This window comes from Coregonus lavaretus, assembly GCF_964263955.1.
Source record: "Coregonus lavaretus genome assembly, chromosome: 5".
Classification (NCBI taxonomy): domain Eukaryota; kingdom Metazoa; phylum Chordata; class Actinopteri; order Salmoniformes; family Salmonidae; genus Coregonus; species Coregonus lavaretus.
Window position 1 is genome coordinate 46,547,927 of NC_139992.1, and position 17,528 is coordinate 46,565,454.

Below are 17,528 nucleotides of genomic sequence, written 5' to 3' on the forward strand. Positions count from 1 at the left end.
TTTAATAGTACAACATTTTCTCTCCATCCTATAGAAAAATGTGTAAAATTGCAGGAAATTAGCTTTAAAACTGCAACATTTTCTAACATTTTTAAATGTTGACTAGAATGTTAAAAAGGCCATAAAATTACAAAGAAAGATTGGTATTGGTCAATATTGAGCTGGCTCTGAACAGCTCTTCTTTCAGCATAATTGTGTTATGGACATGGGCTGGGACCTCAGACTGGTCTCCCAGTCTAGTCCACCCCTGCATGGCCCTTAGCTATGTGTAAAACTCCCACATTACCTTGCATAAGGGTAGGCTATGCCTTTGTTGCACCATTTAGGATTATTGTAAGGAAAATATAGAAACGCTATTGATAATCAATTATTGATATTGGGCACTTTAAAACTACAGTGCCTTCAGAAAGTATTCACACCCCTTGACCTTTTCCACATTTGGAAAAAAATCGATTTTCTTGTCAACGATCTAAACAAAATACTCTGTAATGTCAAAGTGGAAGAAACAATCGAACATTTGTAAAACATTTATGAAAAATGAAACACTAATATACTAATCTTCATTTGATAAGTATTCATCCCCCTGAGTCAATACATGTTAGAATCACCTTTAGCAGCGATAACAGCTGTGGGTCTTTCTGGGTAAGTCTCTAAGAGCTTTCCACACCTTGATTGTGCAACATTTGCCCATTATTCTTTTCAAAATTTTTCAAGCTCTGTCAAATTGGTTGTTGATCATTGCTACGCAGCCATTTTCAGGTCTTGCCATAGATTTTCAAGCAGATTTAAGTCAAACTGTAACTTGGCCACTCAGGAACATTAACTGTCTTCTTGGTAAGCAACTCATCTCCCAGTGTCTGGTGGAAAGAAGACTGAACCAGGTTCTCCTCTAGGATTTTGCCTGTGCTTAGCTCCATTCAGTTTATTTTTTATCCAAAAAAACTCCCCAGTCCTTAACGATTACAAGCATACCCATAACATGATGCAGCCACGACTATGCTTGAAAGAGTGGTACTCAGGAATGTGTTGTATTGGATTTGCCCCAAACATAACATTTTGTATTCAGGACTAAAAGCTACTTGCTTTGCCACGTTTTTAGCAGTATTACTTTAGTGCCTTGTTGGAATATTTTTATTCTGTACAGGCTTCCTTCTTTTCACTATGTCAATTAGGTTAGTATTGTGTAATAACTACAATGTTGTTGATCCATCCTCAGTGTTCTCCTATCACAGCCATTAAACTCTGTAACTGTTTTAAAGTCACCATTGGCCTAATGGTGAAATCCCTAAGCGGGTTCCTTCCTCTCCGTCAACTGAGTTAGGAAGGACGCGTGCATCTTTATAGTGACTGGGTGTATTGATACATCATCCAGTGTGTAATTAATAACTTCACCGTGCTCAAAGGGATATTCAATGTCTGCTTTTTAAAAAATGTTTACCCATCTACCAATACGTGCCCTTCTTTGCGAGGCATTGGAAAACCTCCCTGGTCTTTGGGTGAATCTGTGTTTGAAGTTCACTGCTCGACTGAGGGACCTTACAGCTAATTGTATGTGTGGGGTACAGAGATGAGGTAGTCATGCAAAAATCATGTTAAACTCTATTATTGCACACAGCGAGTCCATGCAACTTATTATGTGACTTGTTAAGCAAATGTTTACTCCTGAACGTATTTAGGTTTGCCATAACAAAGGGGTTGAACGCTTATTGACTCAAGACATTTCAGCTTTTCATTTTTAATTAATTTAAAACATTTCGAAAAACCTAATTCCACTTAGACATGATGGGGTATTGTGTGTAGGCCAGTGACAAAACACTCTTAGTTTAATCCATTTTAAATTCAGTCTGTAACACAACAAAATGTGGAAAATGTCAAGGGGTGTGAATACTTTCTGAAGGCACTGTATGCCAAATAAACGAACCATTAGGCTACCCCCCTTTTTGTGTGTATTTTTTTGTGCCTTTGCATGAATGACGTTGTCCGCTCATAACTGTGCTCTACTCAATTTGGGATTTTTCTGTGTCATCCTCAGTTATCCTCATTAATACTAATTAGATTTAGCAAACTTGAAATAACGCACCGTTTTTATAATGTTTATAATGTCCTCAAACGGTATATTGCGGAACGTTGAAATCAGATGGCCTAGGCCTACTCCTCAAATAACGGGCAGCACGTTGTAATATTTTCAGGCGTCAGCCAGCCACGCATTTTTATTTTTCCCAAATTTCAAGGAGCGTTCAAGTGATCGATTCCTTTACCGGATATGTAGACTTGTTTATATGCATTGGCAAGTAGCGTACTTTTATTTAAGGTTTATTTGATTCTCTGGAATACCTAAATATTCTAAATTATATTCATATTTGAACTAATGCATTTAACTTGAATTTAGATGGAGTTTCTTGTGCTAGTATGCTGCGAAACTTCTAGAGCTGTGGGCCATTGTCGCTTGCAGTCGCAGACGCTACTTTGAATAAATTCCTTTGCAAGTAGGCCTAGTTAGGCAAAAGGAAGCTGCAAGTCGAAACGTTGTTGCAGGCTACAAAAATGGCAAGTAATGAAATGAAGCAAAGGAAGAAGACCACGGCTCAGAAACAAAATGACGAACCGGTTGAAACATCAAAGTACACTTCCGAAGATGAAGCAAAGACAGCAAAAGCTACGGAAGGAAATAGATTGGCTGAATGTAAAAGCTCCTCGCCGTCCTCCCTGGATCTGAAAACGATAACTTGTCTGCTTTCACTGATAGTTTGCATAGTGCTTACTTGGTAAGTAAAAGTAACCCTATTCATTTGCATAGGCCAAACATTTGAAAATCTTCAGCGCTTATAAAGGTCCGTGTGCTTATGGATAATTCCTATTTCCTTTAATCTCCGTAAGGCCAAACGAGGAAATTAATCATTTTATGTTTGAGTTGTCCTATTCATTACGCTATTTCCCCCCTTACATTACAGGGTGGTATTGCAGCAGAATGCAAGGTTCTCCGACGTGGAAGAAAAGTACAAACTACTGTCTGGGAAGACTGCAAGGCTCCTTGAAATGGAGGAGGAAGTCATCAAGGTGTCCAAGAAGGTACGTTTAGTTCCTATTGGAACTGTCTATCCATCTCTCTCCCGTGAAGAACAGGACACAAAAACATTATGCAGAGACATCTATGCTTTGTTATGTGTGTTTATGTTATTGTGTGTATTGGTACTGTCATTGTCTTGCTTTCACATAATGTAGGCCCCTCCCCCTTATTATTTAGCCCCTGCAGACATGTCTGCATTATTCATGTACTTTATTGCTGCAGTTATTCTTGCATCTTGGATTGTATAGCCTATCCAGTTGAATTTAATTCTGTGATCAAATCAAATTGTCTTCCTTAGAATTGCTATACACATATTTTGACTGAACGTGTGCCTGTAATTGCATGCATTTGTACTTGTATGCATATGTGTGAGTGTGAGAGAGAATACTGAGGATCCCAGAGCCCCCACCAGAAACAGCCCTCCCTGTTTTGTGTTGCGGCTGCAGCTCGCCACCTCAGAGGACGACCTGCAGGGGGCTCTCTCCACCGTCTCCCTGGCGACCCGCCTCGAACGTGACCTCTCCTCGCTCCATGCTGTCATCATGGCGATGCAGGACGACGAGAACTCCGCCTCTCGCGATCTCCAGACAGTCAATGCCCGCTTCCTGAACGTGACGGAGACGTGGCAGACGGGCCTGGCCTCGGTGACCTCCGACCTGGCCTCTCTGAAGGCGGAGTCACGTGAGGCGCATGCCAGCGCAACGGACCGGGTGAACAAGGCCGAGCAGAGGGCCCGGGCACTGGATGAGAGGCTGGAGGAGCTGGAGGACAGCACCCGGCGGAACACACGCGCCCTGGGCCGCACCGAGGACGAGGATGCCAAGCGGGCCCAGGACCAGCTGGACTGGAACACCAAGCAGCTCCACAAACTGGAGGACCAGGTCCGGAGCCTGCTCCGAGTAGATACCGAGTTAGTCGTCCAGCTAGAGGAGCACATCCCCCGGGCCCAGCAGTGCGAGGTTCACCTCCCGGCTGTCGAGGAGGCGGTGCGATCCATTCTGAGGCTGGGGGGAGACCTGGGCGTGGCGGAGCGAAGGCTGGAGGAGCTCACCCTGCAGGTGTTTGGGACGGAGGACAGCATGCTTAAAGCCCTGACGGAGATCCTGGACATCAAGCAGGCTCTGGACGCCCTCCAGGCCCACAACAGCATCCTCAAGATGAGGAACGAGCTGGCCGTTGTCAAGGAGACGCTGGGACAGCTCAGCAGGGGGGAGGAGCAACAGGACAACCAGGAGAATTCTGGGATGCTGGATGGGGAAGGGGAGAGGGAGGGGTGAAAGGTCAAGGACCCAGAGCAGGATGAGCCACCCCAGCCGGTGCAAAATACTGACCTCAGTGTGTGATGTCATCATGTTTAAACCACGGGAAGGAGTGGTCCTGTCATTCCATTTGTTTTCAAACTGATGTTAAATCCTCACATGGCAAACTGTTGCTACGTTGTGTGATTTGTGCATTTTAACTTGCTATTGCTAAAGTTTAGCAATGTGTTTCATCAATAGGTTTGAAGGTCTTGTCTCACAAACATACTACTATCTCATATGGGCACCGATCAATATTATCTGCACTGGCTGCTGAAAATCAGCAACTGAATGTAGCATTTGCACCCAAACACTGCTCCTGTAATCTGTAAAGGATATTCCTTGCTTTGTTATTGTTGCCGTGTCAGTGTCTGAAAGGAGAACAATTGTGACAGGTACTCTAATATCATCTGGTACTCAAATGTTGAGTTTGTATAATTTTTTTTTATACACATTTTATATTCAAATTAGTGTGACAGTTATGGCAGTATTGCTTTTCTAATAAAAGTGCCTTATCAACGTTTCTCTGTGTCTTTTAAATGTTCAATTTTTTTGTTAAATCAAGTGTAAAAAAAAAAAAAAGGCTTCTCTTCTATCTTGCATCTCTAGTAAATGAAAAGCAGTCTCTAAGCTATTTGTGTTGTTGCCCATTTTTATTTTTGTTTTGCACCAAACATCAGCTTTCTGTGTGGGGTAACTTATGGACAGTCACCCTGCATGTTTTTCAATGAATCCTATCTACCAGTCTATGACTGCATGATCTAGCTGCTCACAGTCTTTTCCTATGTAGAGCTCTTTTCTAAAATGGCCGCCCTGTTCTGTCTTTCCACCTGTGACCTGGCGCAGTGCGAGGTCATCCAGATCCTGTTGGAGCATCTAGGGAGGCAGCCTGGTGGTCTCCTGCCCCACTTTGAGGCCCTGGAGCGGGATGTAAGCCAGCTGAAGGACTGGGCGTCCGGCCTAATGGAGAAACGCAGCCTGCTCCAGGACAGCGTGGCGGCGCTGACCAAGGCTGTGGGACAAATCGAGGGACGCACCTCTGCCATCACTAAGGATGTCAACACTAAGGTTTGACAGTGGCCTATGCTTTACTGTGCTTTTTTTTTAAATGATGATTCAAGCCATCTAGATGCTCTAACTACTTTGGTAACCAGGATGTAATAACTCAGGCAATTACACAGGAACTGTAGATAAGATTCCTGAAACAATCACTGTATTGTAATAAACTGGCAATAGTATGTTTTAAAGTAGTTACATGTAAGGATACCAAGAAATTAATATTCCAAGTACGTGAAGGTTGAAGTCTCTCAAAACCAGAGGCAAGAGTCAGGATAAGCTGAAGTAACTGGGGAAACCTGACATTAAACCGAATTTAACAACTGATTGAACAGAACCGTGGCAATAGAATAGAAAGGCAGTTCATGTAAAGCTTTGCCCATGAATCATCTTCTCCCTCTCCTCCTTCTCCATTTCCTCCATCTCTTAGGTGGCGTCGGTGCGGACGGACGTGCGTCGGATGGATGGGCTCCAGTCGGAGGTGGAGTCTCTCCTGGAGAAGGTACGGGTGCTGGAGGAGAGGGCCACCCAGGCCGAACGCAGCATGGTCAAACGCATCGGCGACCTGCTGGCCGGCAGCATTGACCGCATCCAGGGCCTCAAGGCCGCCACGGAGCGCAACGCCCAAGCCCTGGAGCAGCTCAAACGCCGCCTCCCTGAGCTGTTCGCAAACGACCGGCAGATCTCGGCGCGCCTGAGGGAGCTGGAGAGCGGCCGTGCCCGATTGGTCCGCACGGTGACCTTTGCCGGCGACCTCAAGCCCAAGGTGGCGGCCATCAAGCGGGACTTCGGGGCGCTGGCTCCGCAGGTGGATGAGCTGACCCTGAGGATTGGCCGTCTGGCCGAGGATCTGACCAAAAGGGAGGAGGACATCGCGGAGCTACGGCAGACGTTCGCTAACCTCAGCGCTGTGGAGGAGGACCTAGGAGTTGTGACACAGCAGTTGAGTCAGATAGTTGAGCCTGAGATGCCCGTAGTGGGAGGAGAGATGCTTCTGCAGAAGGTCAACGTGAGTGAAGCCCTCCCTCAGACACTGGAAGGAGAGCTGTGAAGGAGTGCTTTTTTATAAGCTATAGATCTACAGAGTAAATGGCAAACTTTCAGCTTGTCACCAATCATTCCCTTACAATAACTTGCACATTTTTGTAAATCTCAAACAGAGTTTGCTGATCTCTCTGTACACACATGGTCGACCCCACCTAGCCCTTACAACAGGTACTTCTGGATTCACCCTCAGAGATCTTGATTAATGTAAGCAATATGGTGGAAACCCCAGAAGATCAGGTTACTTCCCCTATACATTCCAGTATACTTTCCATTTACTGTATACCTATACAGATCTTCAGGGGATTGAGCGGTAAGTGCTAGGGGTTAGGTTGAGACTAACTGGGCCTTTTGTCTAGAATGCTGACTAACTTATGTTGCTTTACAAATTGTTTCTTTGAATGAACCTGGCCTATGAGTAGGTTGACGTTAATTGGGATGAATCTTGTCCAGGAGGCAGAGCAATTTCCACTAGATGGGCCAGTGGCAAAGTCAAAATTGGCTATATATCGTCAAAATTCATGAAAATGTGCTTTTTGGTCTTAATTTAAGGTTAGGGTTAGGGATAAGGTTAGCAGTGTGGTTTAGGTTAGGGTTAGGTTTAAAATATGATTTTATTACTTTTGGCTGTGCCAACTAGTGACTACCCTGCAGAGCTGCCTCCAGTACATGAGTCATCCCAATAAATGCCAACCTGTGGCATCCTAGGAGGCTGGAATGTTGGTGTTTTTTTCTCTCAGAAAAATGGCATCAATCATGGTGAATGAGAGGTCTTGCTGGTCCACAGTTTTGGAATGTGAGCAGTCTCTTGAACAGTTTCCCCCTTATCAGTCTGACCAGTGGTGGGGTTGTAACAACACTGCTTGACCCCTGTGTGACCTGCACATGGGTATGCATTCTCAGGCTAAGGGGCCTGTTCAGGAGGAATGTTATGCTACAATATGATTCTGTTCTATACAACAGGGAATGATGATGTCAGCTCTATACATTACTTTTCACCTGCAATGTTCTAAATAGTTTGCCCTACTGAATACATGTCCTGGGTTGACCTGGGGTTCCACATGGCTAGCTAGTCCTACTAGTTTTTGCATCTCTCTGCCATCAATCAATTTGAAATGAGTCTGTGGTTAAAAGGTATAGGGACCTAAAATAGAATACAGAACACTGCAGCCCTCAAGGCAATGGAGCTTTGCCTGTGCACACCCTGGTGTAAACAATCTGTCACCAGGAGTTTATTCAATGGGGCTGACTGTGCAGAGCAATGCAGATAGAAATGTGTTGCGTAGAGCTGTAATTCACGTCAGAGAGTTGTTTCTGTTCTGTGTATAACATTTTGCTGTTAACATTGCTGACGTTGCACTCCTCTGAAAAAACCCTTGGGCTTATTCAGTGGGTTACCGTATGTTCAGATAGAAATATGTTGTGTAGAACAGACATGACTATTATGTAGGATAGGGAAGCATGCCAATCTATTGATTGCATTTCTAGGGTCACTCCACTGAGTAAGCATCCAGGTGTTTTACAGGAAATGTACATCTGAAGGAGGAAGTTTGTATCGGAGCTGAACAATGCGCTGACGACCGCACAGCCAATCACCAAAGGCCAATCTCCAACCCGAGAGCCAATCGCAACTTGTTTAACATGCACATTGGCATGTCATCGCTAAAGTTAGAGTTGAACCTACACATACCTGGAATTGCTCAATGACAACCAGGCATTAGGACGCAGATTGCAGCTGGTCTTTGGGTAAAGAGTGTTAACACCGTTTTAACTAAAGCTAATTACATGTACAGATCACACCACGTATTTACAGTAGCAATTCCTTTAAACTACCACAACCCCATTGTAGTGGTGTTAGGACACTGCAGAGATCATGTGTTTTCTGTTTGTTTTAAAGGCTTGGATATATTGTTCTCCTTGTGAGGGATGTTTGTGTGTACTCTGTATTCCCTGTACATGTTTATGCGTTTTCTTGAACATGTTGAGGCAATGGCACCTGTTGAATGGAAGGTTGTGTGTGTGAGGACTCAAACCAGGATATGAGTGGCTTATCAGGAAATGATTGAATTAGCAAGCAATCTCCTTCCCTCTTCAGATGAAAAGTAATTACTTTCAATAAATTATCTCACTTGACTGTCCCAGCAGTGTTTCCTAATGAAATATTACAATAAGCTTTTGATGAAGCATCACACACTGTATTAAGTCCACTTATATACTCTGAGTCTGGAGTACCAGGTTGTATGTCAAATGGCATCCTATTCCCTATATACGGTGAGCTCCAAAAGTATCGGGACAGTGACATTTTTGTTGTTGTTTTGGTTCTGTACTTCAGCACTTTGGATTTGAAATGATACAATGACTGAGGCTAACTTAGACTGTCGGCTTTAATATGAGGGTATATTCATCCATATCGGGTGAACCGTTTAGAAATTACAGCACTTTTTGTACATAGTCCCCCCCCATTTTAAGGGACCAAAAGTATTGGGACTAATTCACTTATGTGTATTAAAGTAGTCAAAAGTGAAGTATTTGGTCCCATATTCCGAGCACGCAATGATTTCTTCAAGCTTGTGACTCTACAAATTTGCTGGATGCATTTGCTGTTTGATTTGGTTGTGTTTCAGATAATTTTGTGCTCAATTGAAGTTAATGGTAAATAATGTATTGTGTCACTTTTATTGTAAATAGAGTAGAATATGTTTCTAAACACTTCTACATTACTGTGGATACTACCAGGATTACGGATAGATCTGAATGAATCGTGAATAATGATGATTGAGAAAGTTACAGTGGCATAAATATCATACTCCCCAAAAATGCTAACCTCCCACCATTACAATAATGGGACTATGTACAAGTGCTGTAGTTTCTAAACGGTTCACCCAATATGGATGAAAATACCCTCAAATTAAAGCTGACCTCATAGTCATTGGATCATTTCAAATCCAAAGTGCTGGAGTACATAGCCAAGACAACAACAAAATGGTCACTGTCCCAATACATGTAGAACACTACTTTTGACTAGTGCCCTATGGGCCCTGGTCAAAAGTAGTGCATTATATAGGGGATAGGGTGCCAATTGGATCACAGCCCTTGAGTGAGCCTTTAAATGAACTGGGAGTGCTTTAACCTTGTAGCCTGTATCCTATGAAGGATTTTCTATGATCTTTATCCAATGACCTTCTACTAGAAACAGATCGACCCACTCTCACCTTTTACCTCAATACTCACCTCCAGTGAGATTGATGAAGTGTGGTGGTGTGCAAAATGGCTACCTTGCATCTGTCACGGAGATGGTTGGAGTGAGTTAGCCCCATACAATGTACGATGAAGGTTATAATAAATCAATTCAATAACTTGTCTACACAGAAATGTGGTGGCCCAATTTTTATTTTTGTAACAAAACACAATCAGTAAACCATAACACGCTCCTGAACAAGAGTTTATATTGTAAGTTGGGTTTGTGAAACCACCCAGTAACAGAAATTGACAAAATGAAAAACTCAAATGAGAGAAGAAAAAAAATAAACAAACAAAAAACTACAGTGCAGTGTTGTATTAAAATTCACAGCAGTCCACGTTTCCCTTTTCTCATTGACCCAACCCAGTCTATGTTAACTTAACCCCCTCCTGAAAACGACCTCCTCTTCTTCTTCCTACACCCCCCTTACACCTTCTTGCCCTTCGGCTGGGGCTTTGGCCAAGGCCTCCAATGAGCTAATGGTCTTCTGTAGTGACCCCTGTAGGGCTTCGATGGCCTTCTCATGGCTCTCCAGCTTGGCAGCATTCCCCACCAGGCCATCCACGGTGTTCTTCAGCTTCTCCAGCTCTGGTGGGGGGTGGCTGGTTGACTTGGAGGCTTCCCCCAGGGCTTCTAGCTTCTGCTCTAGCCCCTCTATCTGCTGCCCCAGGCTAGAGTCCCTTGAGGCCAGCTTGGTCTGAGCGCCACTCAGTTCGATCACGTTGGACTGGAGCTCTCCTAGGCTGCCCTTCAGCTCCTCTAGCTCTCCCTGTAGGGTGGCCCGGGCCTTCTCGGCTGCCGTGCCCTGGGCAGCTAGCGTGCTCTCGTGGGAATCGTACTTGGCGAGAAGGGCCTCGACATTGGAAGTCAGGCCTGTTAGCGACGCCACCAGGGAGTCTCCACCATCCTCCGCCACTTTTAGTCGGACCTCCAGACCGTCGGACCTCTGCTCAGCCCTGGCCGACTCCCCCCGCAGTTCCTTCTCCAGACTGTGTAAAGCTTCAGTGGCCAGCTCCAGCCCGCTCTGCAGGTTCTGGCCCTGATCTGTCAACCCCTGGATGCCCGCCTCTGCCCCCAACACCTGCTGCCGCAAGCTCCCTGCTGTTTCCTGCACCAGCAATCTTACTGCCTCCACTTCCTGCGACATCGAGGCTATTTCTTGGTTACGGGTCTGGAGCTCCGCCCCCACCGTAGTGATCTGCTCCCTCAGCGAATAGGCAGACTCATCGGCAGCCTGCTTAGTGGAGCTGAGCCCGGCGACGGTGTCGACAATGGCGGACAGTTCCTGCCTGATCAGCGCCGGGTCCTCCATGTCGTCCAGACGGGCTTTGAGGTCAGCCAGCTGACTTTGAGTCTCGCCCTGGGCCTCGGTGAACTCGGTCACGCTGGCTGCGATGGAGGCACTCAACTCAGCCAGACGCTCCTCCACCGTCTTCTCCAGGGAAGAGAAGTCCCGCTCTCTGGCCTCCTTCACCTCCTTGATGCCTTCTGAGAGGTCAACCAGCAGTTCGTTCTGGAGACTCTGAAGAGCCTCCTCCACGCGCCGTGTCTCTGCCTCGCCCTTCCTCACCGCCCAGCTCCCCGCCTCCTGCTCTGCCCGCATGGTGCCCAGCGCCGACTCCAACCCGTCCACAGAGCCCCTTACGTTGTCCACCTACACAACCACAGACAGGGAATAATACACTGAATGTACAAAACAATATTAGGAAGGTGTTTTTAATGTTTGGTACACTCAGTGTAGGTCAACCTTTGGTCATCAATACAGATTAGGGCCACAATGATTATTCGATTAGTCTTTAATGATTAATCTGTCTAATCCTTACAATCTGTCACATCCCTACTATAAATACTGTATGTATGCATAAATAATATAATAACCACATTATCTAACACTATTACTACTATTAAATGGTATAACACAGGTTTAAAGCTGTACATCTGTATAGTCACACCTGTGATGAAGATGTACTTGTCTGAAAACACAGGTACAGTACATACCAAGAAATTTGGCTAAGGATGGATGACAAAAGAGTTGTTTGGCTAGGTAGTTATTAAAATAGACTTTATAGCTTGCAGTCAAAGACACGGTTAATCAAATAGCTTTATACAACAATAGTTGACACAGCCTCACATAGGAGGTTTACCTATAGGAGACTCTGCAATGCATGTTTCAGGATTTACTTGTAGAATGTGTGTTCTTAGCTAATGTTTTTCCCTGGGGGGTGTTTCTTTACCACGTTTACCTAGTTACAGTAACTTATGAGTAGGTTACGTTGCTTTGTTACATAACTCAGCTGTTGTGGAGTAGACCTACATATGCAGCTTTTTTTTTTATGTAAGCATCCAGTTCAAAGTAAAGTTACATGACGGCTTGAAAAGAAGTACATGAATAACTGATTGACTGAATTAATTAATGCAAGAACATAGCTAGCTGGATAAAAATTAAAGGGAATTTATGGGGTGCAATTTGCATACATTATATCAATGCATTCCTCAATTCTATAGAAATATAACTTCCCTTTTGATTATAAAGAATGTAGTATATCCATGAACCTGGATTTTTTTTTTTTTGCAATGTCAGTACTCTCTCTAGGAAAGAATAGCATTGATTACATCTGTACTTTTCTTGTGCCAGCTCATCAAGCTTTTGGAGGAGGGGGAGGTGGCCCTCTTCTAGCCATTTCCTCTCTGTAGTCTATATGTTCATCCTATCTAGTCGTGGTTTGCAATCTTCAACAGCCTGCCTTAACTTGCGACCTTTTCATTAACATCGAAATAAATGGCTAGTGGTTTGTCCTATATCGATTGCATTGCTTACCTGTTGAAGAACATTCTCTACTTTACGCGCAACCTCCGCATTTTTCCGTACGGTCTCTTCATTTCTGGTGCTGATTTGATGGACTTCTTTCAACACTTGTTGTAGATAAATAGCAGCAAAGCCCGCAGCGGCTACTAATGCGATATAACATAAAGCAGCTATAAGTTTGACCGAAGTCCCCGTCCCCGACCCCGACACCTGGCTTGGGGTGCTATTAACCCCATTACTACTAGGTTTCGGACTTTTCTTCGCCACGTCATCTTGGCTGGATGAAGTAGTCTTTTCGCTTGAATTGTTCTTGTTTCTGTGTCTCGAAGTCATGTCTGCTGTAACTCTCTACCAGTGGGGTCCGAGGAAGTGTGAGGCTGGTCTTTACAGATGCAGTGTACTGTCTTCTGTACATTTAGCATATCAGTGGGCGAGATGTGGCTTTCCTAGGACTCTGTTTGCGTTGAGGAAAAAGGGGCGTCTCTCTTCTTGCCGTATATCTCCAATGGCTCTGGAATTATGCAATCAAGACGTCAGAAACACAGTAATTAGTTCTGATAAAGTTGAGGAAATAACTAGGCTTATTTATTTGGATTAATTGAAAAAGGCCCATTGATGTTTCATGTGTCTTTCAAGCCCTGTTTCTATAAACCAAAATCCTGGTATAGGATAGCTTAAACATGTCTAGAAAAATAGTGATATCAGAATTCATGCTAATTTGTGTTTTGTTGCGTTGTTGTTTTTTGCACAGTTTGTTTAAAGCATGTAGGCTACAATGGTCTATGCCTCCAGTTGATGACATTTAACATGATTCATAAAGCCTATAACACAGCTGATGTAATTTGTTTCAATACTGTAGCAACAGTAAAGAGGAGGGGATGTTGGATCGTTTTTTCCTCTCATTTGCTCCTCCCTTCATACGTGGCAACTAGAGTAGCCTAATCATGTATGCCTCGACATCCTTTCCTAGAGTTCCCTCAATTCAAGGCATGTTGCTCTTCCAGACCAGAATAACACGGGTTTCGAACAACTATTCATGTAAAAAATATATATATATATATCCATGAACAATGCATGTTAACAAATAGGCCTATTTTCAATTTCTTCCATTGTGCCGAAGTCATTATGCTATTGGCATACTATTACCTAATCAAACAGTTTAACCTAATACATAGAATGCAATCAGAGTACCCTAATAACTAGCCTAAGCTATGTAGCTATGTTCCCTATGTTGCAAATTGCAAACCTATAGAGTTGTACATTTGAATAGTTTCAATAACAGTAGCTGGCGCCACAATGCAAATTCAAGAACAAATACATATTTTACACAAAATGGATAACAAAATGTCGATGTTTTCTATTCATCTGCACAAAATAATTGTTTTCACGTGTGTTTTTAAAGGTCTGATGAAAGTTAAAGAAAAGTTGCAGCATGATTTAGTTATCTGATGTTTGTACACGCCAGGCACTTCGGCCTTTGTCCAATAGAGTCTAACTGCAGACATCATCTCTCAGGCCCCCGTGTATACTGCCACCTACTGGTGGGACATAATCTCTCAGGCCCTTCATCTCTCAGGCTCCCCTCTCCAACTCCAGGACCCCTTAGTGAGTATGGTTATATGAACACAATAAAGCGATTATTGTGGCTAGTCAGATTAATATAATAGTTCGATTCAAACGTTACCTATTTCCCTAATAATCCAGTTTATATGGACACATCTGAAATCAGGCTACCTGATGGTGCTCTGATAAATGCAGAAAATCGGCATTCAAAATAAACGTTCTACCACAGAGACCATGTTATTTTTGGGAAGCATATTTGATTCTGAGTTTGGACATATAAAGTTTGTATGTGAAAACTACTTCTAAGACGCATACATTCAGTTGTTCCGAACTCACTTCACTCACGCTAAAGTGGGAGCCTCGCTCGGCTGGTCCTAGTACATTCGCAGATCAAATACACCGCTGGAACGTCGATTAATGTGTTTACATGTCCTAATAATTTTTAAGATTGCTCAGAAAACCAGGTGTTTTAATCGGTAAAGTGAGGGAAAAAAGTATTTGATCCCCTGCTGATTTTGTACGTTTGCCCACTGACAAATAAATGATCAGTCTATCATTTTAATGGTAGGTTTATTTGAACAGTGAGAGACAGAATAACAACAACAAAATCCAGAAAAACGCATGTCAAAAATGTTATAAATTGATTTGCATTTCAATGAGGGAAATAGGTATTTGACCCCCTCTCAATCAGAAAGATTTCTGGCTCCCAGGTGTATTTTATACAGGTAACGAGCTGAGATTAGGAGCACACTCTTAAAGGGAGTGCTCCTAATCTCAGTTTGTTACCTGTATAAAAGACACCTGTCCACAGAAGCAATCAATCAATCAATCAGATTCCAAACTCTCCACCATGGCCAAGACCAAAGAGCTCTCCAAGGATGTCAGGGACAAGATTGTAGACCTACACAAGGCTGGAATGGGCTACAAGACCATCGCCAAGCAGCTTGGTGAGAAGGTACAAACAGTTGGTGCGATTATTCGCAAATGGAAGAAACACAAAATAACTGTCAATCTCCCTCGGCCTGGGGCTCCATGCAAGATCTCACCTTGTGGAGTTGCAATGATCATGAGAACGGTGAGGTATCAGCCCAGAACTACACGGGAGGATCTTGTCAATGATCTCAAGGCAGCTGGAACCATAGTCACCAAGAAAACAATTGGTAACACACTACGCCGTGAAGGACTGAAATCCTGCAGCGCCCGCAAGGTCCCCCTGCTCAAGAAACCACATATACAGGCCCGTCTGAAGTTTGCCAATGAACATCTGAATGATTCAGAGGAGAACAGGGTGAAAGTGTTGTGGTCAGATGAGACCAAAATGGAGCTCTTTGGCATCAACTCAACTCGCCGTGTTTGGAGGAGGAGGAATGCTGCCTATGACCCCAAGAACACCATCCCCACCGTCAAACATGGAGGTGGAAACATTATGCTTTGGGGGTGTTTTTCTGCTAAGGGGACAGGACAACCGCATCAAAGGGACGATGGACGGGGCCATGTACCGTCAAATCTTGGGTGAGAACCTCCTTCCCTCAGCCAGGGCATTGAAAATGGGTCGTGGATGGGTATTCCAGCATGACAATGACCCAAAACACACGTCCAAGGCAACAAAGGAGTGGCACAAGAAGAAGCACATTAAGGTCCTGGAGTGGCCTAGCCAGTCTCCAGACCTTAATCCCATAGAAAATCTGTGGAGGGAGCTGAAGGTTCGAATTGCCAAACGTCAGGCTCGAAACCTTAATGACTTGGAGAAGATCTGCAAAGAGGAGTGGGACAAAATCCCTCCTGAGATGTGCGCAAACCTGGTGACCAACTACAAGAAACGTCTGACCTCTGTGATTGCCAACATGGGTTTTGCCACCAAGTACTAAGTCATGTTTTGCAGAGGGGTCAAATACTTATTTCCCTCATTAAAATGCAAATCAATATATAACATTTTTTTCTGGATTTTTTTGTTGTTATTCTGTCTCTCACTGTTCAAATAAACCTACCATTAAAATTATAGACTGATCATGTCTTTGTCAGTGGGCAAACGTACAAAATCAGCAGGGGATCAAATACTTTTTTCCCTCACTGTTTATGCTTACTTCAATTTGGAATTTACGCTGATTAAGGTACAGTAAACAGAGTAAGGTGTTTGCATTACTATTGCATAATCTGCCTACTGCCATAATCAGTTTAATATCGAAGTATTACCATGCATGTAAACATACTTACTGATATGACTATACTGCCAAAATGGCTGAATGAATGTTAGCATAGCATTACAGCTTGTACGCTTTGTTGTGGGGATCTTAATGCTTGTGTTTAACTGACACTTTTGATATTATGTATTTCCCCTGATTGTCTATGCAGAAAAAATGTATGTCAAAAGGGAAATAAAAGTATTATCAGAGTTTTTCATTTAGCCTATGCCATCATTTTACTATAATCAATGTGCAATGTTTTAGCTTAAAATTGGTGTGTAATCTGTTGATGCGTTGGAACTGCTGGAAAACAGTGCTCAGCATGCGGGGGTGAAGGACACTGTGTACCGTTCATACGTTCATTGTGTATCAATTTAATAATAATAATAATAATAATAATAATAATATGCCCTTTAGCAGACGCTTTTATCCAAAGCGACTTACAGTCATGTGTGCATACATACACTGCTCAAAAAAATAAAGGGAACACTTAAACAACACATCCTAGATCTGAATGAATGAAATAATCTTATTAAATACTTTTTTCTTTACATAGTTGAATGTGCTGACAACAAAATCACACAAAAATTATCAATGGAAATCAAATTTATCAACCCATGGAGGTCTGGATTTGGAGTCACCCTCAAAATTAAAGTGGAAAACCACACTACAGGCTGATCCAACTTTGATGTAATGTCCTTAAAACAAGTCAAAATGAGGCTCAGTAGTGTGTGTGGCCTCCACGTGCCTGTATGACCTCCCTACAACGCCTGGGCATGCTCCTGATGAGGTGGCGGATGGTCTCCTGAGGGATCTCCTCCCAGACCTGGACTAAAGCATCCGCCAACTGCTGGACAGTCTGTGGTGCAACGTGCCGTTGGTGGATGGAGCGAGACATGATGTCCCAGATGTGCTCAATTGGATTCAGGTCTGGGGAACGGGCGGGCCAGTCCATAGCATCAATGCCTTCCTCTTGCAGTAACTGCTGACACACTCCAGCCACATGAGGTCTAGCATTGTCTTGCATTAGGAGGTACCCAGGGCCAACCGCACCAGCATATGGTCTCACAAGGGGTCTGAGGATCTCATCTCGGTACCTAATGGCAGTCAGGCTACCTCTGGCGAGCACATGGAGGGCTGTGCGGCCCCCCAAAGAAATGCCACCCCACACCATGACTGACCCACTGCCAAACCGGTCATGCTGGAGGATGTTGCAGGCAGCAGAACGTTCTCCACGGCGTCTCCAGACTCTGTCACGTCTGTCACATGT

The 17,528-nt window shown here is 43.8% G+C and overlaps 2 protein-coding genes across 3 annotated transcripts; one reads left to right on the forward strand and one right to left on the reverse strand.

Moving 5' to 3' along the window:
* The first annotated feature begins 2,276 nt into the window (after nt 1–2,276).
* LOC311129428 (inhibitor of nuclear factor kappa-B kinase-interacting protein-like) lies at nt 2,277–8,603 on the forward strand. 2 transcript variants are annotated; one of them, XM_084161710.1, is made up of 4 exons: nt 2,277–2,765; nt 2,952–3,069; nt 5,212–5,433; nt 5,852–8,603. In XM_084161710.1, exons 1-4 carry the CDS (start codon nt 2,545–2,547, stop codon nt 6,470–6,472), a joined length of 1,182 nt encoding a protein of 393 aa, XP_084017836.1. In that variant the 5' UTR covers nt 2,277–2,544; the 3' UTR covers nt 6,473–8,603. The 2 variants fall into 2 exon arrangements, with proteins under 2 accessions (XP_084017836.1, XP_084017837.1); XM_084161711.1 differs by lacking the exons at nt 5,212–5,433; nt 5,852–8,603 and adding an exon at nt 3,514–4,888.
* A 1,226-nt stretch (nt 8,604–9,829) lies between these two features.
* Nucleotides 9,830–12,980, reverse strand: LOC311128738 (cytoskeleton-associated protein 4-like). Its single transcript, XM_084160987.1, has 2 exons — nt 12,525–12,980; nt 9,830–11,360 (listed from the first exon to the last, which is right to left on the reverse strand). Exons 1-2 carry the CDS (start codon nt 12,843–12,845, stop codon nt 10,122–10,124), a joined length of 1,560 nt encoding a protein of 519 aa, XP_084017113.1. The 5' UTR covers nt 12,846–12,980; the 3' UTR covers nt 9,830–10,121.
* Between the last annotated feature and the right edge of the window lie 4,548 nt (nt 12,981–17,528).

Bases quoted from the DNA above. Each gene is read 5' to 3' on its own strand.
- LOC311129428 (XM_084161710.1), top strand. From the start codon at position 2,545: ATGGCAAGTAATGAAATGAAGCAAAGGAAGAAGACCACGGCTCAGAAA. The intron at 2,766-2,951 runs GTAAGTAAAAGT...CTTACATTACAG, and splicing joins GTTTGCATAGTGCTTACTTG to GGTGGTATTGCAGCAGAATG. The intron at 5,434-5,851 runs GTTTGACAGTGG...TCCATCTCTTAG, and splicing joins CTAAGGATGTCAACACTAAG to GTGGCGTCGGTGCGGACGGA.
- LOC311128738 (XM_084160987.1), bottom strand. From the start codon at position 12,845: ATGACTTCGAGACACAGAAACAAGAACAATTCAAGCGAAAAGACTACT. The intron at 11,361-12,524 runs GTAAGCAATGCA...GTGGTTGTGTAG, and splicing joins TAGAGAATGTTCTTCAACAG to GTGGACAACGTAAGGGGCTC.